At 52.4% G+C, this 27,365-nt stretch overlaps 2 protein-coding genes across 4 annotated transcripts; both read right to left on the reverse strand.

Annotated features, from left to right (window-relative positions):
- Positions 1–5,488: 5,488 nt before the first annotated feature.
- Positions 5,489–10,977, reverse strand: LOC137847188 (serine/threonine-protein phosphatase 5). Its single transcript, XM_068665472.1, has 10 exons — positions 10,817–10,977; positions 10,628–10,693; positions 10,408–10,506; positions 10,198–10,303; positions 9,422–9,564; positions 7,997–8,084; positions 7,852–7,892; positions 7,568–7,746; positions 6,384–6,465; positions 5,489–5,921 (listed from the first exon to the last, which is right to left on the reverse strand). The coding sequence occupies exons 1-10, from the start codon at positions 10,877–10,879 to the stop codon at positions 5,859–5,861; spliced, it is 930 nt and encodes a 309-aa protein (XP_068521573.1). The 5' UTR covers positions 10,880–10,977; the 3' UTR covers positions 5,489–5,858.
- A 9,485-nt stretch (positions 10,978–20,462) lies between these two features.
- Positions 20,463–24,002, reverse strand: LOC137847530 (olfactory receptor 14A16-like). Of its 3 annotated transcripts, none has more exons than XM_068665812.1 (3): positions 23,689–24,002; positions 21,808–22,007; positions 20,463–21,706 (listed from the first exon to the last, which is right to left on the reverse strand). In XM_068665812.1, the coding sequence occupies exon 3, from the start codon at positions 21,336–21,338 to the stop codon at positions 20,772–20,774; it is 567 nt and encodes a 188-aa protein (XP_068521913.1). In that variant the 5' UTR covers positions 21,339–21,706; positions 21,808–22,007; positions 23,689–24,002; the 3' UTR covers positions 20,463–20,771. The 3 variants fall into 3 exon arrangements, with proteins under 3 accessions (XP_068521913.1, XP_068521912.1, XP_068521914.1); XM_068665811.1 differs by having other exon boundaries at positions 21,808–22,353; XM_068665813.1 differs by lacking the exon at positions 21,808–22,007.
- Between the last annotated feature and the right edge of the window lie 3,363 nt (positions 24,003–27,365).

Below are 27,365 nucleotides of genomic sequence, written 5' to 3' on the forward strand. Positions count from 1 at the left end.
GCAGCTGTATCTTGGTGTGAGGACGGCAGTGGTGAAGATTTTGAGCATTCCCCTTTTAAGGCTGAATTTCTCTCTGCACTCTCAGTCCTATGCCGAGCACAGCATGCCTTTTTGTTCTCCACTGCTGCTTGCCTTCAAGGGTTGTGCTGCATTAGCTAAAGGAGTACACTGGCCTATCGGTGTGCAGCAGCACTGATTGCAGCTGGAAAAGAAAGAAGAGAACAGAAGTGGCATTAGTTCCTCAGCAGGCTTAGGGCACACTGCACACAAGGGAGAAGTGAGGATTTCTTACTGGCATTCATCCAGGGAGGAGCAGAATTGAACCCTGGCCACCATGGGCTGCAGCTCCAAGGGCTTTGCATGGACTGAGAGGGATGAACCTACCTGCAGACACCTCAGGCAGACAGCTCACCCTCCCTCCCGCTCTCTCCCGAGATGTTTTGACCTTGTTCTCTCCTAGGATCTGCACCCACTTGTAGCTAACCATGGGTCTTGATGGAGAGGACAAGGGTAGTCGCCTGATTTATCCTGAGCTGTAATGAAAGCGTCTTTCATCTCATTAGCAGATCTGGGCATGGTTAAGGGAAGAGCAGCACGTTCAGCACTCCCACAGGACTCTAGGAGAGTCAACCGAGCTGTATCTTAAGGGGAAACTTGTCTCACCTGCCTCTGGATGTCCACCATTCACGTATGTGTCTTTTTCTCCTAGATGGGGACAGACATTTCTTGCGATGTCTGATCACATCAGTCTTTTACCTTCAGAGGGTGTGACCCGTACTGCTCCAGGGGTGCTCGTGCTCCAGGAGGTGCAGCTCCGGGGATGCCTAGAGACATTGGTGGTGCTGGAAATTGGGGGAGATGCCATTTGATGTGATGGCCTTGGAACTGTAGGGATACCTTCCTAGAGCTGTGTTGTTTCAAGGTGCCCCCCTAACACGGATGGCATGTGTGGGGTGGTCTTGATCTCAGTGAGAACAGTGGGATATTACCCTGGCTTCTTCAAACAAGGTCTGACCCAGGCTTTAACACAGGACCGCACCTGCACTGTCAGCTCCCAGCTCTGTCCCGTTCGCTGGACATTTTGCACTGCTTGAGTTTTTAATGCGTCGTTAACCACAAGTCAGTGCAATCCCGGATCAGACAAGACGCAGCAAGAAAGGGTGAGCAAAATACCTTTAAAACTTCCTCCAAGTCAATGTCTCCTCCTGCTGCTTTTGACCCGCCGGCTGCAGGAGGAAGAGGTGTTCACTGACCTTCAGCAGGACTCTGCCGCCTGCCCAGGCAAGCATCTCCCTTGCACACCGATGAGGAGGTGATGAGCACTCACTCTCCCAGGAAGGACGGATGCACTGCACCACACTGCAGCCTGTCAGCCCCGTGATGACCCCGTGTGCCCCTTCTCTCTGTGCTCAGCCACAATCATGGCTTTACAGAGGGTCTTAGCTTGTGGGCACCCCCGGTGGATTGAGCACCGTTATCCAGGGCAGGATTCTGCTTGGCTCTTACCTGCAGGCAGCGCAGGTGCCAGGCTGGCAGCGGGGGCTGCAGATCTCCTTCTCTCTTGGTGCAGGAATGGAGGGAGGAGTAGGAGCTCAGCCCCTGTCCCTCTTCCCCACTGCAAGCCTGGCACTGGGGCTTGAAGAAACAGGCTGGGGAGGTGGAGACTCGGCTCCCTCCTTCATGCCTCCTGAGGGGAAGCATCCCACAGGAGGCCACGTTGTCAGGAATCCCAACACGTAGCCAAACAGAGGTCAGTGCAGTGCAGCCCTGGATTTTTAAGCAGCAGTTAAACATCTGCATGGGAAGAGGGTCTGGAGCTCTCCTCAGAAAGAAGCACAGGACTGTGCTCAAATAGCCCAGCTCGGAGGTGCCGTCCCCCATCTCTTGCCGTCTCCCCAACCCCTCATCACACAGAGCACCAGGCACTCTGCCTGCAAGGCCCGGGTCTCTCTGGGGTGGCACAGGGCCACTCCTTGTGTCTGAGGTCATTTAATACTTCGTTTTAGGACTACTTCTGAAAAACGCAATAAGAGACCCAAATCACAAGGGGGGGTTCTCACAGCTGTTTGTCTGGGCGACTCAGTACTACAGTGGAAATCCATGGATGGGCAGGCGAATCAGGCCTCTTCAGTTTCCCTCTCCTGCCATAAGGTTAGGATTCAGCGCACCTAACTCCAGAAGTCTTGCCTGGAAGTATCTCCACCTGGGCTAGATCCCCAGGTCCTCAGACAGGTGGGAAGGCCTCGGCAAGGGACCATGGGCACACCTCCCTTCGTTCCACATCAGGGTAGGATGCGGAGGACCTCATGTCCCTGTGCTGACTGTGTAGGGCGTGTGGGCGACCAGCTCATAAACAGACCATGTGCACAGAACAAGCCTCTGGACAGGGAGAATGCCATGGCAATCAGCATGTTACCCAGGGAGGAATATTAGCCAGATTTGTAGAGCTTAGGGATATTGATATGGTTTAGTGGGGACTGTTAGCGTTAGGTCAGAGGTTGAACTCAACGATCTTGAGGTCTCTTCCAACCTAGAAATTCTGTGATTCTGTGATTCTGTGGTCACAAATACCTCCAGTATCGGCGAGAATATCTACTCAAGCTCTCTGGGACTGGGTTTAGTTATCCAGTGCTCTGCTAGGAATAGGACATCCTGACAACTTCTCCAAGGTTGTCACAGAATCGTAGAATCGTAGAAACATAGGGTTGGAAAGGACAACCTTTCAAGATCAAGATCACCTAGTCCAACCGTCTTCCTATCACCAATACTACCCACTAAGCTACTAAATCCTATCTCGTTAAGACCAGCTCCATTCCAGCGAGTGGTCCTTGGAAGGTGCATTCATCACTACACCACCTTTACCGTAGACTTCATGGACAAATGACAGCATTGCTCTGTGAACCCCCCCCCACTGCCCAAACCTGCAGGACAGAGCTGAGAGGGAGCTGTAGGAGCTGGGCTGAGCTCCAGTCCTTCCCCTGGAACCACAAGAAATGGATTCCCCAAAGAAGGGACAGCAGCGTAGAACAAGATCTGGGCCACTGCTCATGGACAGTCCCTCTACAAATATCTTCCTCTGTCAAAAATATATAATGGGAACGAGCATGCCGAATGCACATGTGGGGTGCCAGTCTTTTTTAGGGGTGATACAAAGAGCTGGGGAAATATTTATCATCGCAGCATGCAGGGAGCAAGCGGTTCTTCCTGAGCAGCCTCCGGCTGGGTCAGCAAGAGCAACACTGGACTGTGACGCTGTTGGTTAGCCCCAGTAGGCAGCTAAGCACCACACAACCACATCCCGTGGCACTGAGGAGAGAAGGAAAGCAACCAAAGTTGTGCGTTGAGATAAAAATTCTTAAGCAAAGGAAAAGTGGAAGAAGAAGGACACACAGCACCATAGAAGCTGCTGTGAAGACAAAGAAGTCCTTCCCAGACAGGCTCAGTACAGAAGCGTTGCAAGATTTTGTCACATTTACAAATGGGTAACGCTTAAATCTTGATTCGGGAATGATTTGCTCTATAAAAGATTTTATTTATTCATTTATTTGCTTAGGACTGTTTGCTTATTCCCCCGGTAAGAAGTTAGTCTGGTAGATGGCACTGGACCAGGTTGCCAGAGAAGCTGTGGATGCCCCATCCCTGGAGGTGTTCAAGGCCAGGCTGGGTGGGACTTTGGGCAGCCTGATCTAATGGGAGATGTCCCTGTCTGTGGCAGGGGGGTTGGAGTTAAATTATCTTTAGGGTCCTTTAGGATTCTGCAATTCTGTGGATGAAATGGCATTAAATACCTTGCTGAGAAGCAGCATCCAACAGCTGCAACCGCATTATGGAAACCCTTAACTAGGACTTGATGCAGGAAGACATTAAACAAGGGAAGCACTTGGCTGGTTTGATTTTGATGAACAGAAAGGAGAAGTTTTTCCTTCTGCAAGCTGTTGGGTTCTTGCTGTGTGGGTGAAATGCTGTTCCTTCACCACCTCTAGCTTGAATCATTTTTGCAGGTGCGTCTTCCTTATGCAATCCTTTCTTTTTTTTTTTTTTTCTGACCGAACATGGACTCAAGTTCCTGTTGCTGGTGCCCGATTTTCACAGTGCCCTTTGTAAAGCACCCCACCAAAGGCCACCCGAAGTTCCCAGGTACCTCCCGGGGTTGTGGCACCCTGCCTGCCTTTCTCCACTCCACCTCCTATTTGCTGCGTGTTCTGATTCTAGACCCACAAAGAAAAAAAAAATGAAGGTCTAATGGCTTAAAAGAAAAACACCGAAGCTACAGGATTACATACAAGAATATCCTCTGTGGGGGGGGAATGCTGGCACAAAAAGGGCTCTCTATGACAAGCAGCTGCAGTTGTGCCAGGTTAAATCCAGACAATGCAAGACTTCACAACCTCGCTGGGCAACCTGTGAGGAATGCTTGGAATGGAAAGCTGAGTATTTCCCTTGGGGGAAACGTTGACCCCAAAAAGGCTCTTTGCTCTGTGGAGACACAATTCTGTGAGGTTAAAACAAGAAAAGTCGCAACGTGACACGCAAAGCTTTGGAGGAAGCCTACCCGTTACACGGTGACCCACCCTAGAAATAAAAAGTCCTCAAGATCTCTGCTTGGGAGGTCACCGGTAGCTCTTGGGCAATCTCATGGATGGAGAGAGGGAAACACTTGGCCGTACACGACAGCAACTACAGGAGACGGAGCACGGTTTTATAACCCAGCCACGAAGTCTTTACCTCCTGAAAAAACTTCCTTTCCTGGGTTTTCTAACCCCACTTTTTCAGCTGGCTCCGTTGATCCAGAGAAGAGGCCGTCGTTTTGGAGGAAAATCCTGCTCTTCCAGAGATCTTGGTCATTTATTTTTCTAGGAGAGCTCTTCCTGGAGGTCCCCTTCAAAGGACATCTTTGTTCTCCCTGGGGTTGCTGGACGCATTTTGCAAGTGTCTGAGGGCTGACGTTCGGGGTCAGCTTCACACAGGCCAGAAAATGCAGCAGCTGAGATTTGGTTCCTGACCGTGTGAGTGAAGTCAGCCCATAGCAAAGGGCTTCCAAATTTGGGTTTCCAAATTTAACAATAATAATTAATAAATAATAATAATAATTATTATTATTATTTGTTATTATTTTATTATTATTATATAATAATAAAATAATAAATAATAATAAAAATAATACTAATAAATACTAATAAATATATTATTATTATTATTAAATAATAATAATAATTAATGATAAATAATAATAATAAATAATAATAATAATAATAAATAATAATAATAATAATAAAGATTTCATTGAATTTCGTATTTCCAATCTCAATGGGACCGGAATTTGTTGATTTTCTCGGTGTTGTGGGTTTAATTGGCAAGGTTTTGGTGGCAGGGGGCCACAGGGGTGGTTTCTGTGAGAAAGATCTAGAAGCTGCCCCATGCTTGGGAAGCACCCCCCCCCCTCAGTGCCCCCCCCCCCCCCCTCCCAAATTGAGGCGGCTCCTCCCCCCGCTTTACAATAATAACTTTATTTATTTTAACATCTTTAATTACAGACAGTAAAACCGCCCGGCCTGGGGTGGGGGGGGGGACGACACAGCCGGGGGGCATGGTCCCCCCCCCCCCATTGCTTATCAGGGGGAGCAGCCCCCCTCCGGGGGGGGAGGGAGGCGATCCCAGCAGCCCCCCCCCACCCCAAGTGCCACCCCCCCTCCCCAGCGCAGCCCCCAAACTGGGAGCACTGGGAGGAGGTGGGGGGGGGGGAGGGGAGGAATAAATACAATCTTCCAATATATTAAAAACGCCCTGGGGGGGGGAAGGGGGGGTGCGGTGGGGGCAGGGGGGAGTGAGGGGGGGCACCCCTGGGTGCCGCGGGGGGGTCACATCATGCCCAGCTGCAGCAGGGTGTTGGCGTACATCATGGGCTTGACATTGGGGTGAGGCTGGGGGGGGGAAAAAAAGGAGAAAAAATGGGGTTGGGGGGCCCAGGGGGGGCACCCCTGAAACTGCCCCCCCCTTCCCCAAATCCCACCCCCTCCTTGCACCCCCCAAAGTCACCCCCAAGCCCCCGACTTCCCCCAAAGCCCCCCCCCATAGCCCCCCACACCCCCGAACCCCCCCCCCATAGCTCCCTCCAGACCCCCCCACAGCCCCTCAAAGCCCCCCCCAGTGCCCACAAACCCTCCTGTGCCCCCATCGCCCCCCTCCCCCCCCGTTTGCCCCATAGCCTGCTAACGACCCCCACGAGCATCCCCTCCCCCCCCCCCCCAAAAAAAAAATCACCCCAAGCTGGGAAAAGGAGGGAGAGGGGGGCTGGAAATTTTGGAGGGGGCTGGGGGGATTTTGGGGGAATTTTGGTTACCCGGGGGGGGTGTCTCAGATTTGGGCCCCCCCCCAAAACTCACCACTGCTGTGAACTGGTGGAAGTCGGGACGCAGGTCGCCGCCTCGCAGGTGGATGTAGGAGCCCATATTGCCCATCTGGTCACTGCGGGGGGGGGACACAGAAATTGGGGGACACCGAGAGGACCCCGCAGAGAGGGGGGCAGCGAGGCCGAGAGGTGCTGGGGGAGGGAGGGGGCACAAAACCCACCCAATCCCCCATAAAATAGGGACACGAGGACACAGGATGGGGACTCCGCCACCCCCCTGGGCAGCCCATCCCAATCCTAATATCCATAATCCAGGGGTACTAAAATCCATAATCCGGGGGTCCTAATGTCCATAATCTGGGGGTCCTAATGTCCATAATCTGGAGGTCCTAATATCCATAATCTGAGGGTCCTAATATCCAAAATCTGGGGGTCCTAATATACATAATCTGGGGTCCTAAAATCCATAATCTGGGGTCCTAATATATGTAATCCGGGGGTCCTAATATCCATAATCTGGGGGTCCTAATATCCGTAATCTGGGGTCCTAATATCCAAAATCTGGGGGTCCTAAAATCCATAATATGGGGCTCCTAATATCCATAATCTGGGGGTCCTAACATCCATAATCCGGGGGTCCTAATATATGTAATCTGGGGGTCCTAACATCCATAATCCAGGGGTCCTAACATCCATAATCTGGGGACTAACATCCGTAAACAGGGGGTCCTAATATCCATAATCTGGGGGTCCTAACATCCACAATTTGGGGTCCTAATATGCATAATCTGGGGGTCCTAATATCCATAATCTGGGGTCCTAATATCCATAATCTGGGGGTCCTAAAATCCATAATATGGGGCTCCTAATATCCATAATCTGGGGGTCCTAATATCCACAATTTGGGGTCCTAATATCCGTAATCCGGGGGTCCTAACATCCATAATCCGGGATCCTAACATCCATAATCCGGGGTCCTAACATCCATAATCCGTTTTTTAACCCAATTAAGAAGTCCCAGCCGAGAACAGCCCCTTTTTTAAGGACAAAACTGCGGGAAACGGTGCCAAAACCCTTCCCGAAACCAAGGACTCCACGCCCGCAGCCTTTCCCTCACCCACCCAGCCCCTCGCTATCCCGGGAGGAGCTCGGGGGGGTCTCCGCGGGTCCCCCCGGAGCTGGAGGGGGGGGTGACACTGCCCCCCCAGTGCCACTCACCAGTAGTTGGGCGCGGAGAAGACGGTGACACACTTGCCATCGTGGGCCACCTCGTAGCCCTCAGGCTTGACCTCGTGGCTCCGGATGATGTAGTCGAGGCGGTTGCGCTCCAAAAAACTTTTGGTGACGTCCGGCCCGAATTGGCAGCTCAACCCCCTCTTGCTGACCGAGCGCCCGTTCTGGAAAAAGGGGGGGGGGGGGCGTCACCGTCACGCAACCCCCCCCCAACAAGGGTTATTTTGGGGGGACCGAGCCCCGAGGTTGTAGGGTGGGGATCGACTCACCTGCGGCTGCGGGTCCGACCACAGCAGGTCGCACATGGGACCTGCAGGGGGGGTGTAGGGTTAGGGACCCCCCCCCAAAACCCCACAGCGGCTGGGGGGGGGACGGGACACAGGGGACACTCCCCTGCTAAGCCCCGAGTCCCACCTGAGTCTGGGGGCTGCCGGTTCCTCTCGATTTTGCGGATGTCGTCGAGGGTGACGCCGTCCTCGCTGAAGAGGCCGCCGTGCATGATCTGGGGGGGGGGCAGGCAGGTGGGCACAGGGACACCCCCAGACCCAAATGGGGACAGCCCCCCCCCCGAACCCACACAGGGACACCCCCAGCCCACACGGGGACAGCCCCCTGGATCCAAACGGGGATGACCCGAATGGGGACAGCGCCCAGACCCACGTGGGGATGCCCCCCAGACCCAAACTGGGATGCCCCCACCCCACACAGGGACAGCCCCCCAGGACCCACATGGGGACACCCCCAATCCAAACAGGGACAACCCCCCAGACCCAAACTGGGACACACCTGACCAACAAAAGGGAGGCCCCCACCCACATGGGGACGGCCAACGCCCCCCGACCCAAACAGGGACACCCCCAACCCAAACGGGGACACCCCCCAGGACCCTGACCCCAACAGGGACATCCCCCAGACCCACATGGGAACAGCCCCCCAGACCCAAACTGGGAAACACCAGACCAACACAGGGGAGGCCCCCAACCCACACAGGGACAGCCCCCCCAGACCCCGACCCCAACAGGGACAACCCCAGACCCACATAGGAACAGCCCCCCAGGCCCCAAATGGGGACAGACCCCCCAAGACCCTACACGGGGACACCCAATGCCCCCCCGCCCACACAGGAACAGCCCCCAGGACCCAAATGGGGACGACCCCCAGACCCCAAATGGGGACAGTCCCCCCCAAGACCCTACACGGGGACACCCAATGCCCCCCCACCCACATGGGAACAGCCCCCAGGACCCAAATGGGGACGACCCCCAGACCCCAAATGGGGACAGCCCCCCCAGGACCCCAGACGGGGACACCCAAGGCCCCCCCACCCAAACGGGAACAGCCCCCCAGACCCAAATGGGGATGACCCCAGGACCCCAAATGGGGACAGTCCCCCCCAAGACCCTACACGGGGACACCCAAGGCCCCCCCACCCACATGGGAACAGCCCCCAGGACCCAAATGGGGACGACCCCCAGACCCCAAATGGGGACAGTCCCCCCCAGGACCCTACACGGGGACACCCAATGCCCCCCACCCAAATGGGAACAGCCCCCCAGACCCAAATGGGGATGACCCCAGGACCCCAAATGGGGACAGCCCCCCCAGGACCCCACATGGGGACACCCAAGGCCCCCCCACCCACACGGGAACAGCCCCCCGGACCCAAATGGGGACAGCCCCCCCAGGACCCCAGACGGGACACCCAATGTCCCCCCACCCAAACGGGAACAGCCCCCAGGACCCAAATGGGGACAGGCCCCCCAGGACCCTACACGGGGACACCCAAGGCCCCCCCACCCACATGGGACAGCCCCCCCAGCCCCCCCCGGGGTGACCCACCAGCACTTTGCCGTTGATGCACTGGGCCAGGGGCAGCCACTCGAAGACCTCGCTGAAGAGGGCGAACATCTGCGCCGTGTACTTGGCCTTCACCTCCGCTTCGAAGCCGTAGATCTGGTTCATGTTGTCCGTCTCGTGGTTCCCTGGGGGGACACGAAGCGGGGGGGGGGGGGGGGGGGGGCCCAAAATCAGCCCCGAGGATTGGGGACACGCCGGGCAGCCGGGACAGGGGGCGAGGCGCTGAGGATGTGGGATGGGGGAGCCAGGGGGAGAGCGGCCTCTCGGTGGAGGACGGGGACGTGGGGCAAGGACGAGGCACCGGTGACATCGGCTCAGGGAATCCGGGGGATGGGGCAGCCCCAAGACGTCCCTCAAAAGGGACACGGGGCATGGCGCTGCGACAGGGGATGTGTGGCAGCCCTACAACCAAGGACAGGGGACGAGGCCCCAAAACCTGGCCCCAAAACCCAGGACAAGGAGCAAGTCCCCAAAACACAGGAGAGGCGATGAGTTCCCCAAACCCAACACCACAACCAAGGACTGGGGATGAGGCCCCAAAACCCAGCCCCACAACCAAGGACAGGGAACAAGTCCCCAAAACCCAGGACAGGGGATGAGTCCCCAAAACCCATCGCTGCAGCCAAGAGCGGGGCCACAAGGCTGTGTGCCTTGGGACCCAATCCCAGGATGTGGGGACAAAACCCCACAGCCAGGGCTGCTCAACACAACCCCACAACCTGCCCCATTACACCCAGCACCCGCGGTGGCCCCGTTACCTCGCAGCAAGTGGAAGTGATCGGGGTAGAGCAGCTTGAAACCGAAAAGCGTGAGGATGACCTCGACCGAGAAGGAGCCGCGGTCCACGAAGTCCCCGTTGAATATCTGCGGGTGGTTCAGGAAAAAAAAAACCTTTCCCCCCCCCCCTTTTTTTTTTTTTTCCCCTTTTCCCCACCCCACCACCCGTCCCCTCGGCCGGGGGGGGATACGTAGGGGTTGGACTCGGAGGGCAGCCCGTTGAGCTCGAAGATGTTCAGCAGGTCGTAGTACTGCCCGTGGGTGTCCCCGCACACTGTCAGCTTCTCCGTCTGCGTTCGGGATCAAACGTCACCACCTAGAGTTTTTTTTTTTTTTTTGGGGGGGAACCTTCACATGGCCCCCCCACGCCCCCCCAAGGTGGTCCCAGCACCCAGCGAGGGGGGCACCCACCTCCTTCAGCGTCGTTTCTATCAAGGTGGGCAGCTTGGCCAGCACCTCCTTCACCTGCACCAGGATCTGCTGGGGCAAACAGGCAGCGGGGACAGGGGGGACACACAACGGGGGACATGTGGCACTCCGGGGACGGGGTCGTCCCCACCGAGGGGCTTGGGGGAGGGGGGTTTGGGAGAAGTGGGGCACCTGGTAGGCGCATTTTCTGTGGAGTTTCTTCTGCTCCTTGTACCACTGCATCAGGTCCTTCATGAAAGCCAGCGTGACTTTGCCATCCTCCAGCTTGGGGCCGCTGTACTCGTCCTCGATGGCTGCAAAACGAGGCCCCCCCCGACACCCCCCCCGGCAGCTGGTGACACAAGGGGACAACGGGGACAAGTTGGGGTGCTCGCAGGCACCCCAAGGCCCTCCTGAGGACCCCAAAACTCTTCTGGTGACCTTCGCGGGGACTCCGAGACCACCACGGGGACCTCGTGGGTCCCTCAAGACCCTTCAGGACCCCCCCCCTGCAGTTCCTCAAGGTTCTCACTTGTCCTGGTTTCAGTTAGAATTAATTTTCTTCCTAGTAGCTGGTGGAGTGCTGTGTTTTGGCTTAGGATGAGAAGAGTGCTGATAACACCCCGATGCTTTAATTGTTGCAGAGCAGTGCTTATACTAAGCCAAGGACATCTCAGCCTTTTGCTCTGTCCTGCCAACGGGCAGGCTGGGGGTGCAGTAAGAGCTGGGAGGGGACAGACCCGGGACAGGTGACCCAAACTAGCCAAAGGGGTATTCCATACCATCTGACGTCATGCTAAACAATATATAGGGGTGGCTAGCCGGGGGAAGGGGGCCGGACTGCTCGGGGTTAGGCTGGGCATCGGTCAGCGAGTGGTGAGCAATTGCATTGTGCATCACTTGTTTGTACATACTATTATTACTTTCCTATTATCACCATTGTATCATTATTATTATTATTGTTATTATTATTTTTGTTATTATTATTTTCCTGTCTTATTAAACTGTCTTTATCTCAACTCACGGGCTTCACTTTCCATTTCTCTCCCCCGTCCCAGAGAGGGAGGGGGGAGGGTGAGCGAACGGCTGCATGGTGTTTAGCTGCCGGCCGGGTTAAACCACGACAGTCTTTTTGGCGCCCAACGTGGGGCTCGAAAGGTTGAGATAATGGCAGATCTGACCAGAGTGTGTTAAACTAAAATTGGTGTAAGGGTTAGACCTGCTTAATAGTCACTTGTCATGATGCTGATTGTTTTAATCTCAACTCTGCTGCGCCTGTTTTCCAAATTGAGTATTATATTACATTATTTTCCGTATTTGCTCTCTGTCGTGTTGTTTATCCTCTCCGGGCCCTGGTTTCAGGTCATTATGGTACTGAGTGTTATAGCAATGGCTTATGAGACGATGAGATATCTGGTCATGACTCTAACTTGGTATTTATACTCAGTAACATCGTGGACTCTGTACTTTGGAAACAGTATCTTGGGAACTATTAGCAATTATACCTGTTGTTTTTCTCCATTAGAGAGTCAATCTGTGGAGGGGAAAGGGGAAGATATTTTTTCTTACTTGCTAACTCTCCCTTTCTCCTTCACCACCCCTGTATCCTCCTGGATCACTCTGCCTTCCTCCTTCACCACCCTCTTATCCCCTGAGCTTGTCACAATAGCTCTCCAAGATATTGAATATTCTTGGGATACTCAGACCACCATAGTCTTGTTGTTCTGCCTCCTGAATGCACTTCAGATTCTGCTTAAAGTTAAACAACTACTTAGGAAGCTCATCCAGAGATCTGCCTGGAGGCAATATAGTTGTGGGTGGCAGGGAGTATGGGTGGATATGGGCAGGCATCTAGAGCAGTTGGTACCCCCAGTGTTTTGGAAATTCACCCCTGAACAATGGCAAAATCCTCAAAAACTGGCAGAATGCTTGAAAAAAAGGTGTCATGATTCTGGCAGTTCTAAAGTAACACAAATCATTGTAACGTGCTGGGGCCTGGCTCATGCCTATCGAGCTGCCATTGATACTGCTATCAACTTAGTGACAGACCCTGCGGCCACTCCAAGCCCTGTGACAGATCCAACGGCCACTGTGACCCCTACGGTGGACTCTACAGCCGCTCCAGTCCCAGCTCCTGCAGCTGCTCCAGTTCCAGCTCCTGCAGCCACTCCAGATCCGGTTCCTGCAGCCGCTCCAGTCCCAGCTCCTGCAGCCGCTCCAGTCCCAGCTCCTGCAGCCGCTCCAGTCCCAGCTCCTGCAGCTGCTCCAGTTCCAGCTCCTGCAGCCACTCCAGATCCGGTTCCTGCAGCCGCTCCAGTCCCAGCTCCTGCAGCCGCTCCAGTCCCAGCTCCTGCAGCCGCTCCAGTCCCAGCTCCTGCAGTCGCTCCAGCTCCAGCTCCTGCCGCTGCTCCAGTCCCAGCTCCTGCAGTCGCTCCAGCTCCAGCTCCTGCAACTGCTCCAGCTCCAGCTCCTGCAGTCGCTCCAGCTCCAGCTCCTGCCGCTACTCCAGTCCCAGCTCCTGCAGTCGCTCCAGCTCCAGCTCCTGCCGCTGCTCCAGTCCCAGCTCCTGCAGTCGCTCCAGCTCCAGCTCCTGCAACTGCTCCAGCTCCAGCTCCTGCAGTCGCTCCAGCTCCAGCTCCTGCCGCTACTCCAGTCCCAGCTCCTGCAGCCGCTCCAGCTCCAGCTCCTGCAGCCGCTCCAGCTCCTGTGGCCGTGTCAGAGAAACGAGCTGTAGCAGTGCAAGTTGACCCTGCAGAGGGTATTCCAACCCCTGTAACGGGGTCAGAGAAACGAGCTGTAGCAGTGCAAGTTGACCCTGCAGAGGGTATTCCAACCTCTGGGGCAGACCCTGTAACAAAGTCAGAGAAACGAGCAGTAGCAGTGCAAGCTGCCCCTGTAGAGAAGGTGAAAAAATGATATAGAGATTCAGGTCGTTTAGAACGCAGAGAGTCTTCTGGCAATCCAGGTAAGGCTTCTGCCAAAACTAGGTATAGAGATGACGAAGATGATGACGACGCTGGGCCATCAAGGATTCAGGAGGAGGAAGATGAGGATGTCGAAAAAGCAACAGTAACTACCTGAAGCCTAAACGAGCGCGAGCTACGAGATGTGCGAAAAGATTTTGGTCGCTGTATAGGTGAGCAGCTTGTCACCTGGCTGCTCCGGTGCTGGGACTCTGGAGCCAATTGTGTGGAATTAGACGGCAGGGAAGCCAAGCGGCTGGGATCCCTTGCTCGAGACGCCGGCATTGACAAAGCAATTGCAGATGGAGCACAATCCACCAGCCTCTGGAGGCGTCTCCTCTCAGCTGTGAGGGAAAGGTATCCCTTCAAGGAAGAACTTTTATGTCTACCAGGCAAGTGGACCACTATGGAGAAGGGAATCCAGTACCTGAGGGAATTAGCCGTACGGGAAGTGATTTATGAGGATCCAGACCTCAGACAAACATCCAAAGACCCAGATGAAGTCAGGTGTACACGACCCATGTGGCGGAAGTTTGTACGGAGTGCACCATCATCATATGCCAGCTCATTGGCAATAATGGCCTGGAAAGAGGATGAGGAACCCACAGTGGATGAAGCGGCTAAACAACTCCGGCAGTACGAAGAAAGTCTCTCCTCTTCCTTACAGGCCTGCGTCTCAGCTGTGGAGAAACTTTCTGAAAAGGTTCACCAACTTGAAGAGAATCTATCGTCCTCCCCACCTGAACCAACCAGTGTCCATCGACCAAAAGAGAACACCTGGGAGAAACTTTCTGAAAAGATTCATCAGCTTGAAGAGAGATTATTCTCCTCTGCACCTGTACAAAGCAGTGTCTCAGCTGTCAGGGGTAGGCGTTCACCCACACAAGGAAGACGATATGGTGGGTACTCACCCCGTGCCACCCCGTGGTTTTACTTACGAGACCATGGAGAGGACATGAGAAAATGGGATGGAAAATCTACCGCGACCCTAGAGGCACGGGTACGTGAGTTGCAAAAGAAAACAATCAGGAAAAAGGGATTCTCTGAAAAGTTTGCTGCTCCAACTTCCAGCAGACAGTCCTTCAAACACAGAAACGAAGAAGATTCTGACCAGGATTAGGGGGGCCCTGCCTCCAGCCAGGGGGAGGAAAGGGACAATCGAGTTTATTGGACTGTGTGGATTCGATGGCCTGGCACGTCACACGCACAGAAGTATAAGGCTTTAGTAGACACCGGTGCACAATGTACTATAATGCCATCGAGCTATAAAGGACCAGAGCCCATCTATATTTGTGGAGTGACAGGGGGATCTCAGCAGTTGACTGTATTGGAGGCTGAAGTGAGTCTGACTGGGAATGAGTGGGAAAAGCACCGTATTGTGACTGGCCCGGATGCTCCATGTATCCTTGGCATAGACTATCTTAGAAGAGGCTATTGCAAGGACCCAAAAGGGTTCCGGTGGGCTTTTGGTATAGCTGCCTTAGAGACAGAGGGCATTAAACAATTATCTAGCTTGCCTGGTCTCTCAGAGGATCCCTCTGTTGTGGGGTTGCTGAGGGTCGAAGAACAGCAAGTGCCAATCGCTACCACAACTGTGCACCGGCGGCAATATCGCACTAACCGAGACTCCCTGATTCCCATCCATAAGCTAATTCGTCAATTGGAGAGCCAAGGAGTGATCAGCAAGACCCATTCACCTTTCAATAGTCCCATATGGCCAGTGCGAAAGTCTAATGGCGAGTGGAGACTAACAGTGGACTATCGTGGCCTGAACGAAGTCACGCCACCACTGAGTGCTGCAGTGCCGGACATGCTGGAACTTCAGTATGAACTTGAATCGAGGGCAGCCAAGTGGTACGCCACAATTGATATCGCTAATGCATTTTTCTCCATCCCTCTAGCAGCAGAGTGCAGGCCACAATTTGCCTTCACTTGGAGGGGAGTCCAATATACTTGGAATAGGCTGCCCCAGGGGTGGAAACACAGCCCTACCATTTGCCATGGGCTGATCCAGTCTGCGCTAGAGCAGGGGGAAGCTCCTGAACACCTGCAGTACATCGATGACATTATTGTGTGGGGTGACACAGCAGAGGAAGTTTTCGAGAAAGGGAAGAAAATAGTCCAAATCCTTCTGAAAGCCAGTTTTGCCATAAAACAAAATAAAGTCAAAGGACCTGCACGAGAGATCCAGTTTTTAGGAATAAAATGGCAAGATGGACGTCGTCAAATCCCAATGGATGTGATCAACAAAATAACAGCTATGTCTCCACCAACTAACAAAAAAGAAACACAGACTTTCCTAGGTGTTGTGGGGTTTTGGAGAATGCACATCCCAAATTACAGCCTGATTGTAAACCCGCTCTACCAAGTAACCCGTAAGAAGAATGAGTTTGAATGGGGCTCTGAACAACGACAAGCCTTTGAACAAATCAAGCAGGAAATAGTCCATGCAGTAGCCCTTGGGCCAGTTCGAACTGGACCGGATGTAAAGAATGTGCTCTACACTGCAGCGGGGGAGAACGGCCCCACCTGGAGCCTCTGGCAGAAAGAACCTGGGGAAACTCGAGGTCGGCCCCTGGGGTTTTGGAGTCGGGGATACAGAGGATCTGAGGCCCGCTATACTCTGCCTGAAAAGGAGATATTGGCAGCATATGAAGGAGTTCGATCTGCTTCGGAGGTGGTCGGTACTGAAGCGCAGCTCCTCCTAGCACCCCGATTGCCGGTACTAGGCTGGATGTTCAAGGGAAGGGTCCCCTCTACGCATCATGCAACTGATGCTACATGGAGCAAGTGGGTTGCACTGATTACTCAGCGGGCTCGAATAGGAAACCCCAGTCGCCCAGGAATATTGGAAGTGATCATGGACTGGCCAGAAGGCAAATACTTTGGGATATCATCAGAGGAGGAGGTGGGTCGTGCTGAAGAAGCCCCACTGTACAACCAGTTGCCAGAGAATGAAAAGAAATATGCCCTGTTCACTGATGGGTCCTGTCGTATTGTGGGGAAGCATCGGAGATGGAAGGCTGCTGTATGGAGTCCTACGCGACGAGTTGCAGAAGCTGCTGAGGGAGAAGGTGAATCGAGTCAGTTTGCAGAAGTGAAAGCCATTCAGCTGGCTTTAGACATTGCTGAACGAGAAAAATGGCCAGTTCTCTATCTCTACACCGATTCATGGATGGTAGCAAATGCCCTGTGGGGATGGTTACAGCAATGGAAGCAAAACAACTGGCAGCGTAGGGGCAAACCCATCTGGGCTGCTGCATTGTGGCAAGATATTGCTGCTCGGGTAGAGAACCTGGCTGTGAAAGTACGCCACGTAGATGCTCATGTGCCCAAGAATCGGGCTACTGAAGAACATCAAAACAACCAGCAGGTGGATCAGGCTGCTAAGATTGAAGTAGCTCAGGTGGACCTGGATTGGCAGCATAAAGGTGAATTATTTATAGCCCGATGGGCCCATGACACCTCAGGCCATCAAGGTAGAGACGCAACATACAGATGGGCTCGTGATCGAGGGGTGGACCTGACCATGGACGCTATAGCACAGGTTATTCATGACTGTGAAACATGTGCTGCAATCAAGAAAGCCAAACGGTCAAAGCCTCTTTGGTATGGAGGATGATGGCTGAAATATAAATATGGAGAGGCCTGGCAGATTGATTACATCACACTCCCTCAAACTCGCAATGGCAAGCGCCACGTACTTACAGTGGTGGAAGCAACCACCGGATGGCTGGAAACATATCCTGTGCCTCATGCCACCACCCGGAACACCATCCTGGGCCTTGAAAAGCAAGTCCTATGGTGACATGGCACCCCAGAAAGAATAGAGTCAGACAATGGGACTCACTTCCGAAACAACCTTATAGACACTTGGGCCAAAGAACATGGTATTGAATGGGTGTATCACATCCCCTATCATGCACCAGCCTCCGGGAAAGTTGAACGATACAATGGCCTGTTAAAGACTACCTTGAAAGCAATGGGCGCTGGGACGTTCAAAAACTGGGATACGCATTTGGCAAAGGCCACCTGGTTAGTCAATACTAGGGGATCTACCAACCGAGCTGGACCTGCCCAATCAAACCTGTTACGTACTGTAGATGGGGATAAAGTTCCTGTAGTGCATGTAAAAAATATGCTGGGTAAAACAGTCTGGGCTACTCCTGCCTCAGGAAAAGGCAGACCTATTCGTGGAATTGTTTTCGCTCAGGGACCTGGATACACTTGGTGGGTGATGCAAAAGAACGGAGAGGTCCGGTGTGTACCTCAAGGAGATTTAATACTGGGTGAGAATAGCCCATGAACTGAATTGTACCATGTTAATTAGTATATTATACTGTATGTTATTACTACCATGATTACTATAGGTGACCAATTAGAATGTATGGAAAAGAGTGTAACCTGAGCATGACATAAATGGTATGGAATAAGGGGTGGATAGATGTCCTGGTTTCAGTTAGCACAGAATTAATTTTCTTCCTAGTAGCTGGTGGAATGCTGTGTTTTGGCTTAGGATGAGAAGAGTGCTGATAACACCCCGATGCTTTAATTGTTGCAGAGCAGTGCTTATACTAAGCCAAGGACATCTCAGCCTTTTGCTCTGTCCTGCCAACGGGCAGGCTGGGGGTGCAGTAAGAGCTGGGAGGGGACAGACCCAGGACAGGTGACCCAAACTAGCCAAAGGGGTATTCCATACCATCTGACGTCATGCTAAACAATATATAGGGGTGGCTAGCCGGGGGAAGGGGGCCGGACTGCTCGGGGTTAGGCTGGGCATCGGTCAGCGAGTGGTGAGCAATTGCATTGTGCATCACTTGTTTGTACATATTATTATTATTTCCCTATTATCACCATATTATTATTATTGTTATTATTGTTATTATTATTTTGTTATTATTATTTTCCTGTCTTATTAAACTGTCTTTATCTCAACTCACGGGCTTCACTTTCCATTTATCTCCCCCATCCCAGAGAGGGAGGGGGGAGGGTGAGCGAACGGCTGCGTGGTGTTTAGCTGCCGGCCGGGTTAAACCACAACAGTGATTAAGAGAGTAAAAACAAGGGGAAGGGGCTATGTGATGAATTTTGGCTTCAAGGGATGCGTTGAGGTCAGGCATTAGAGTAGTGGATTCCTGACAGTGTGTACAGTAGCATTTAGGTTTAAGGATTAATGTTGCTGGTTAAAATAGGGCAAGGTCTTTACATGACTCTTTTAAGTCAGTGCTACAGCAGAATCAACATTGCCTGAACCTTCTAGCCTCCCAGAAATCATTGATTCCTGCTGGCCTCTTCTCTCTCCCAAATCTCACATTTCTCCTGGCCAGGCTTCTTCTGACCTCCCCATATCAGTCATCTTCTTAGGGGTAGTTTTCTGATGGCTTTCATGATCTCACAGTGTCTGTCTTACCTCTGTTGGCTACTCCTTTCTTAAGACAGACGCAGCACCGAAGCCAGGATGGAAAAGAACATAAAGGCTGCAGGAACACCCTGCACAATGTGCCCTGCAGCTCCGTACCACCCTAAAAATTTGTTTCCTGCCTCCAGCTTTTGGATATAGAATGGCTCCTATGCAGCCAGGGTGACTTTTTCCAGGCCCTCGTGCATGGTTCAGTTTACCCCAGGCATCTTGGAGGCAGTGGCCCCCTCTGTGTTGAAAACTGAAAGCAGTCCTGAAGGATGACTTCAGGCAAAAGCTGACACCTCTGACATGACAAGCCCTATCCAAGACCTCTTCCTTTATGGGGCCTACCAGGTACTCGGAAAGAGCGGATCTCACAAACTACAGGCACAGCAAGTGCCTTCTGCTTGCCTTTCAGGTACTTTTGCAGATATGAGCCTAATGGCATAGATCCCAGCCAGGAGTCAAGGGATGAGCTGCCAGCTATTTCTCCAAGAAGCCACCTCAAAGGCCATTTAACAGCCATTCACTTCCTGCGGGACTTAGAATTTCTGAGGCACCACCGCCTCATAATATCATACCTACAAAACACCCCCTTTTTGGCCTAGGACCTGCCCAGGTAGAAGTGATCTGATTGTGATCCTTCAAGCCCATGGCACTGCTGCTGGGCTCCCAGACCCTCTGATGCATGTGAACCAGTTCCGTGCCAGTTCTGGGAGGTGCTAGGGCAGGTGGGACCTTGCAGGCAATGTTCCAGCCCCATGACTGTTGTTGGTCTCTCAGCTCCTTGCACACAGCAAAGATCACTCTGACATGCAGATGTTGTGTGCCTGAAGCTGGCCTAGAAGACACTCTGGGAAGCGCCCTCCCAGCCCCTGCCCCAGCCCCAGCTGGCGGTGCTGCTCTGCAGACCAAGGGGGCTGTGGTGCCCAGGGCACGGGGACACTCTGCAGGGCCATGCTGGGCAGGCTGGGAGGCAGAGCCAGCTCATGGGGTCACTGTCATTGCCCAAGGCTGCAAGGAATCAGTCACCAGCCTCCTTTGCTGGGGCTACTGCGTGTCCTGGGGCTGCAGAGCTCTCCTCTGCCTGTTGGCAGCAGCTTGAGCACTTGAGCTCTGCTAAATTCACCTTGGACAGGCTCATGCTCTGCGGGCTCCACCTGTTTTATGGGCTCATGCTGCTCCGGCCAATACCCTGGACTCTGCTGGCAGATGCTAATTCCCTCTGCAAGAAACATTAACCTGCCAGCAGTCCCAGCACAGCCCCACAACAGCACTGGCACCAAGCTCCAGGAGCAGCCGGGCCTGGCCCCACCAGCAGGAGAGGGCGGCAGAGGCAAGAGAGCAGCTTGGCATGCCCCAAGCGCTGGTGCTCCCTGGCTGTGCTGCTGGAATGGGACTCTTTTCCTCTGCAAATGGGCACTGCCCCAGCAGAGCCAGACCAGGTCTCAGAGGAAGGACATCAGACAAAGAAGGCAGTGTAGGCTGTTTTATTTCGTTAAAAGTTCACAGAGACCATAATTCCACATGGACAGAGACTCAGTACATACACTAAACACACATACAGAATTGGGAGTGGGACAAAAATGACATTTTATTGGGCAACCTAACCTGAAAAAAAAAAAAACAACAAAACAAAACACAAAACTAAGTAATACCAGTACTAAAAATACACACTCACACACACAAAAACAACAAAAAAGGGAATATAGGTTGTTCTGTGTAAGTGATATTCTGAGTAATCTGCAGAAACAGACTGTGAAATTATTGCTTCCGAAGCAAATCAAGTCATCAGTTTCCACAAGGCATTCTTGAGGTCCTTGTTCCTCATGCTGTAGATGAAGGGGTTCACTGCTGGAGCCACCACCGAGAATAGAACGGCCACCAACAGGTCCAGGGATGGAGAGGAGATGGAGGGGGGCTTCAGGTAGGCAAACATGCCAGTGCTGACAGTCAGAGAGACCACAACCAGATGAGGGAGGCACGTGGAAAAGGCTTTGTGCTGGTCCTTCTCAGAGGGAATCAGCACAGCCCTGAAAATCCGTATATAGGACAACATAATGAAAACAAAACAAGCAAAGATTAAAGAAAGAGTAAATAAGAGTACAGCAACTTCCCTGAGGTAGGCATCTGAGCAGGAGAGCTTGAGGATCTGGGGGATCTCACAGAAGAACTGGGCCACTGCGTTTCCAAGGCAGAGGGACAGGGAAAATGTATTGGCTGTGTGCAGGACAGCACTGAGAAAGCCACTGCCCCAGGCAGCTGCTGCCATCTGGGCACAAGCTCTGCTGCCCAGGAGGCTCCCGTAGTGCAGGGGCTTGCAGATGGCAACGTAGCGGTCGTAGGCCATGACGGTGAGGAGGGAATACTCTGCTCCAACCAAGAAGACAAAAAAGAAGACCTGTGCAGCACACCCGTGCTAAGAGATGGCCCTGGTGTCCCAGAGGGCATTGGCCATGCCTTTGGGCAGAGTGGTGGAGATGCAGCCCAGGTCGAGAAGGGCGAGGTTGAGGAGGAAGAAGTACATGGGGGTGTGGAGGCGGTGGTCGCAGGCTACGGCGGTGAGGATGAGGCCGTTGCCCAGGAGGGCAGCCAGGGAGATGCCCAGGAAGAGCACGAAGTGCAGGAGCCGCAGCTCGCGCGTGTCTGCGAATGCCAGCAGGAGGAACTCGCTCACAGAGCTGCTGTTGGGCATTTGCTGACTTTGGACACAGGTATCTTTGAAGAGGAGAAAAAAAAAATAGAACAGACTTCAATGAGGAAAACCTATTTCATCTCCTGGAAAGCCCGCAGATAAGCCTCTCTCTGTGCATGAGAACCTTTCTGCAGCTCTCTTGCTTGAGCTCTGGGTGGTGCTGGCTGCGTGTGACACTGGGAGCAGGGGCTGCTGTGGGCTCCAGAGGAGTCCTTCCTGCTGTGCAGCAGGAGGGAAGCAGGACCATGGGGGAAACTCAAGTGCAGTCCACTTGTCAGATCAATGAGCCATGCAGTCTTTTTGCAAACAACTCATCCGACCACACTGTAGAGCAAGAGAGATTTTATTTGCTGTATTTTCTTACAATTCCCCCTGTAATGCTTAGGACACCGATCATACTCGTGTTACGCTGAGAAAAAAACGGAGACAGCTGAGAGCAGAGAAGCCCCAGTCCGAGTGAGGCTGGACAGAATCCTTACCGTGGCCCTGGGGGCCTGAGCAGGATCTCAGCTCTTCCCCCCTAGCCAGGGCTGCCGAGGCCTCACTCCAGCTGCCCACAGACAGACATCCAGCAGCACGGACATGGCCTTAGCAAGGAGGTGTCTTCTCCTTGGGACGCCTGGATGCCACAAGGATGCCACGAGAGAGCTGCATCCTGCTGGAGAGCAGCCTGAAGCCCAGGAAAACACCCCACAGACAGGTGAATATCCACACGCTGGGGTATTCCAGTATCCCAGTCACACAACATGCTGTACCTAGAGGATTCTTGGCCACTCTGTTCCTGCTGATCTTGGCCAAACTCTTCTTTCCCCCGCCTGTGCTCACAGACCCCATCCCATGCGGCTGTGCTCAGCGCTGCCCTGCAGCACCCTGCCACCACCAGGGCCCTGCCAAGGGGCACCTCCATGCAGCAGGAGCTATGGGGCAGCTGACAGAGAGCCCTGCATCACCAGCAGGGTGTTCGAGGCTTCTAGGGTGTCAGGGGCACCTGGCTTAGGCCACTCCAAGGGGCTTCTGCCAGACTTCCTCACCTCGCAGTGCAATCCAGCAGGACTCTCACAGCCTACTGCATTGCCCACCGCCCTCCCAGAAACAAGACCCAGCACGAGACCCTTCCAGGAGCTGCAGCTGCATGGCCCTGCAGCCAGAGACTTACCTTGTCAAGGGCTGTGCAGGTTTCTCCTGCAGGCAGCTCTCAGCACCCTCCCACTCCCAACTGCCTCCAACCCCTCTCTCCTCTCCTCTCCTCTCCCCATGGGGGTCAGAGCCCCCAGCCCTTCTGCGCTGTGCAGAGGAGCTGCTCCTGGGCAGAGCTGTCTCTCTGCACCAGGGCCCTCTTGCCAGGAGCTCTCCCTGTCCCAGGAGCCCAGCCCAGATCAGCAGCAGAGGCATTGGAATCAGCCCTCTGGGGGCTTTGACGATGAGCCCATGAACCTCAGGCACTGAGAGTGCGTTGAAGAAATCTCTCAAGAAATCCAAGGCAGATGCAAGTTTCCTGCAGTGTCCCCCTGAGGGGGGACTCTGCTGGCACTGACACAGCCTCCCTTGGAGCTCATTAGAGCAGAACACTGGAGGCAGTGAGGACAGGTAGACAAATGTGAAGGTGACACTGATGTATTGAAAAACAGGCTTTGACCCCAGGCTCCTGGGAAGGGAGATCCTTTCCCTTCACACAGGAGCTCAGGGCTCTTCCTGGGCAGTAGGAGATGGGGATGTCCATGGCCCAGTGCAGGAGAAGGGTAGGACTCCTGCCTGGTTCATGGCTGGTGAGGAGGCAATGAGACCCTGGTGCTTTAACAAGAAGCTGCCTCCTCATAGGCCTCGCTGTCGGAGACAAGAGCCCTAGCCATTGACACACAGACCTCAGGCCTGTTGGGACTTTCAGCCTTTCCAGTGTGCTTGCTCCTCTCCACACCAGGCTGTCCAAGAGATTCACAGACCTGCACCTCTTTCCCTGCTGGCTGTGTGGTGTCTCATCAGATCGGAGCCGAGCATGGTAACTTACATTTTCTTGGTGGCCATGCTCCTCATAAGGCAGCTCTGTAGGAAGTTGGCCTGGTTCCTGGTGAGCTCCTGGTGAGCTCGTATGGCATCCCTCGTGGTGCCCAGGCCCTCCTCCTCCTGGGCACTGCTCACTCAGCAGGGTCCCAGTCTGCCCTGATGTGTGGGGTTCCTCTTCCTCTGGTGCAGGATGAGGCTTTTCTTCTTGTAAATGTCAAGAGGTTTCTGTAGGCAAAATCCTGCAGTTTCTCAAGGTTCCCCTGGGCAGATGCTCCATTCTTTCATCTGTTAATTTCTGCAGGAAGATGGCTCACCCTGATTGTGCTGTCTCTCACAAGATAGCATCAATGAGGTGTTAGTAGATATTGTGGACAGTAGAGTGTTGCAGGAAGCACGGCCGAAAGCACGACAGACACCAGTAGAGTCAGATCATGCTCCATTTTATTGCCCGAATAGCCTAACTTTTATAGAGAACTTAACAGGGGTGGACAGTGTTTCACACAAGATTATTGGTCAAAAGCACTCAGACAAACAACTGCAAGAAAACAACCCCACCTGCAAGAAAACAACCCCTTGTGATTAGCAGTCACATAGAACTTGTCCTTGAAGCCAGCTACTGGTTACAATATTTTTCTGAATTCCTCAATTGGGCAATGTGGGAACACTGTCATGGGAACTTCTCAAAGTTGCCCTGGTAGCTTGGTTTGCTCAGCTACAGCAAGCCATGGGATTTTTGCTGTTTCAAGAAATCCCTCAACAATTCCCCCTTCTTCTTTTGAGCAAACCAAGCCCAACACAGCAGTTTTACAAGCAACTCTTTAGCTATACTTACAACACACAACGATGATTACCACCACCATAAGCCAAATCCTTAATCCCCTTGTGACTAAACCCAGCAACCTTGTTTCAAACAAGTCAGTGAACCATTGATTGAAAGGATTGATACCATATTGAATCTTTCTCATGTGCTCTTTCAGGAAAGTAATGGATTTGTGAATTGACTCATTATGATCAGAAAGGTTTAAACAGTACATTCCCTTAAAGTCCTCACACCCATTCCTTTGAGCCAAAAGCAAGATGTCAATAGCAGCTTGATCCTGTAAAAGCAGATGTCGCAGACTATTTTGATCTGGTAACATCTCCTCAAGTATCTCTGTCGTGGCATAGGCTTGCCTCTCGGCCCAGCATTCCAATTTTTCTAAGTTGTTACGTGCGGCCGCAGATGCCACTCCAGACACTGAACTTGCTAATGCCGATAAGGGGGAATCGTTAACAAGAAGTGGGGAGTTGTACCCAAAAAGGGGGAATTTTTCCTTAGAAAGTAGAATTGTTCCTCCAAAATGGGGAGATTTTCTCCAAAAGACGGGGAATTGTTCCCAAAAAAGGGGAGTTGTCCTCAAAGCAGGGGGAACTGTTTCCAAACAATGGGGTATTCTTCACAAAAAAAGGGGAATATTCCCCCAAAGGTGGGCATTGTTGCCTAAAAAGGGGAAATTGTTCCCAAAAAGGGGGATTTTTCCCTGAAGAGGGGGAATTGTTCCCCTAAAAGGGGGAATTTTTAACAAAAATGGAGAACTGATCCCCCAAAATGGGACTCTTTCTGAAAACAAGGGGGAGATGCTCCCCAAAAGAGGACTTGTTACGATAAAGGGGGAATTGTTCCCAAGAGAGAGGTGTTTTTCCCCAAAAAGAGGGAATTGTTCCTAAAAGTGTGTTGTTGGTTCCTGGAGAAGGGGCAGTTTTACCCCCAAACAGGGGAATTTTCCCAAAAAAAGGGGAATATTTCCCCAAACAAGGGAATATTTTCCCCCAATGGGGAGTTGTTTCGCAAAAGGGGGAATTGGTCCCAAAAAAGGGGAATCATTAACAAGAAGTGGGGAGTTGTACCCAAAAAGGGGGAATTTTTCCTTAGAAAGTAGAATTGTTCCTCCAAAATGGGGAGATTTTCCCCCAAAGATGGGAAATTGTTCCCAAAATAGGGGAGTTGTCCTCAAAGCAGGGGGAACTGTTTCCAAACAATGGGGTATTCTTCACAAAAAAAGGAGAATTTTCCCCAAAAGGTGGGCATTGTTGCCTAAAAAGGGGAAATTGTTCCCCTAAAGGGGGATTTTTTCCCTGAAGAGGGGGAATTGTTCCCCTAAAAGGGGGAATTTTTAACAAACACGGAGAACTGATCCCCCAAAATGGGACTCTTTCTGAAGAAAAGGGGGAGATGTTCCCCAAAAGTGGAATTGTTTCGAAAAAGAGGGAATTGTTCCCAAGAGAGAGGTGTTTTTCCCCTAAAAGGGGGAATTGTTCCTAAAAGTATGTAGTTGTTTCCTGGAGAGGGGGAGTATTTCCCCAAAACAGGGGAGTTTCCCCCAAACAAGGGACTATTTCCCCCAAATGGGGAGTTGTTTCCCAAAAGAGGGATATTTTTCCTCATAAGGGTGAAATTTCCCCAAACAGGAGGAGTTGTTCCCAAAAAGGGGGAAATTTCCCCCAAAAGGGGGGACATTTTTCCCCAAATGGAGGAATTGTTCCCCCAAAATGAGACTTCTTCTGAAAAAAGGGGGAGATGTTCCCAAAAAGGGGGAAATTTTTCCTCAGAAAGAGGGGGAATTGTTTTCAAAACTGGGGAATTGTTCCTCAAAAAGGGGGACTCTTTCTGAAAGAAGGAGGAGTTGTTCCCAGAAATGGGGAAATTGTTCCCCCAAACAGGGTAATTGTTAACAAAAATGGAGAATTGTTCCCCAAAAATGGGACTCTTTCCGAAAGTGGGGGAGTTGTTCCCAAAAATGAGGCAAATGTTCCCCAAAAAGGGGGAATTGTTATCAGAACTGGGGAATTGTTCCCCGAAAGGGGAATCACTACAAAAAAGGGGGAATTGTTCCTGAAAGTATGTTGTTGTTACCCAGAAAGGGGGAGTTTTTCCCCCCAACAGGGGAATTTTCCCAAAAAAGGGGGAAATTTCCCCAAACAAGGGAATATTTTCCCCAAATGGGGAGTTGTTTCGCAAAAGGGGGAATTGGTCCCAATTAAGGGGGAATCGTTAACAAGAAGTGGGGAGTTGTACCCAAAAAGGGGGAATTTTTCCTTAGAAAGTAGAATTGTTCCTCCAAAATGGGGAGATTTTCCCCAGAAGACGGGGAATTGTTCCCAAAAAAGGGGAGTTGTCCTCAAAGCAGGGGGAACTGTTTCCAAACAATGGGGTATTCTTCACAAAACAAGGGGAATTTTCCCCCAAAGGTGGGCATTGTTGCCTAAATGGGGAAATTGTTCCCCTAAAGGGGGATTTTTTCCCTGAAGAGGGGGAATTGTTCCCCAAAAAGGGGGAATTTTTAACAAGAACGGAGAACAGATCCCCCAAAATGGGACTCTTTCTGGAAAAAAGGGGGAGATGTTCCCCAAAAGGGGAATTGTTCCGAAAAAGAGGGAATTGTTCCCAAGAGAGAGGTGTTTTTCCCCAAAAAGAGGGAATTGTTCCTAAAAGTATGTTGTTGTTTCCTGGAGAAGGGGAGTTTCTCCCCAAAACAGGGGAAGTTCCCCCAAACAAGGGACTATTTCCCAAAAATGGGGAGTTGTTTCCCAAAAGAGGGGTATTTTTCCCCATAAGGGGGAAATTACCCCCAAAAGGGGGACATTTTTCCCCAAATGGAGGAATTGTTCCCCCAAAATGGCACTTCTTCTGAAAATAGGGGG

The sequence above is a fragment of the Anas acuta genome, chromosome W (assembly GCF_963932015.1).
Source record: "Anas acuta chromosome W, bAnaAcu1.1, whole genome shotgun sequence".
NCBI lineage: Eukaryota > Metazoa > Chordata > Aves > Anseriformes > Anatidae > Anas > Anas acuta.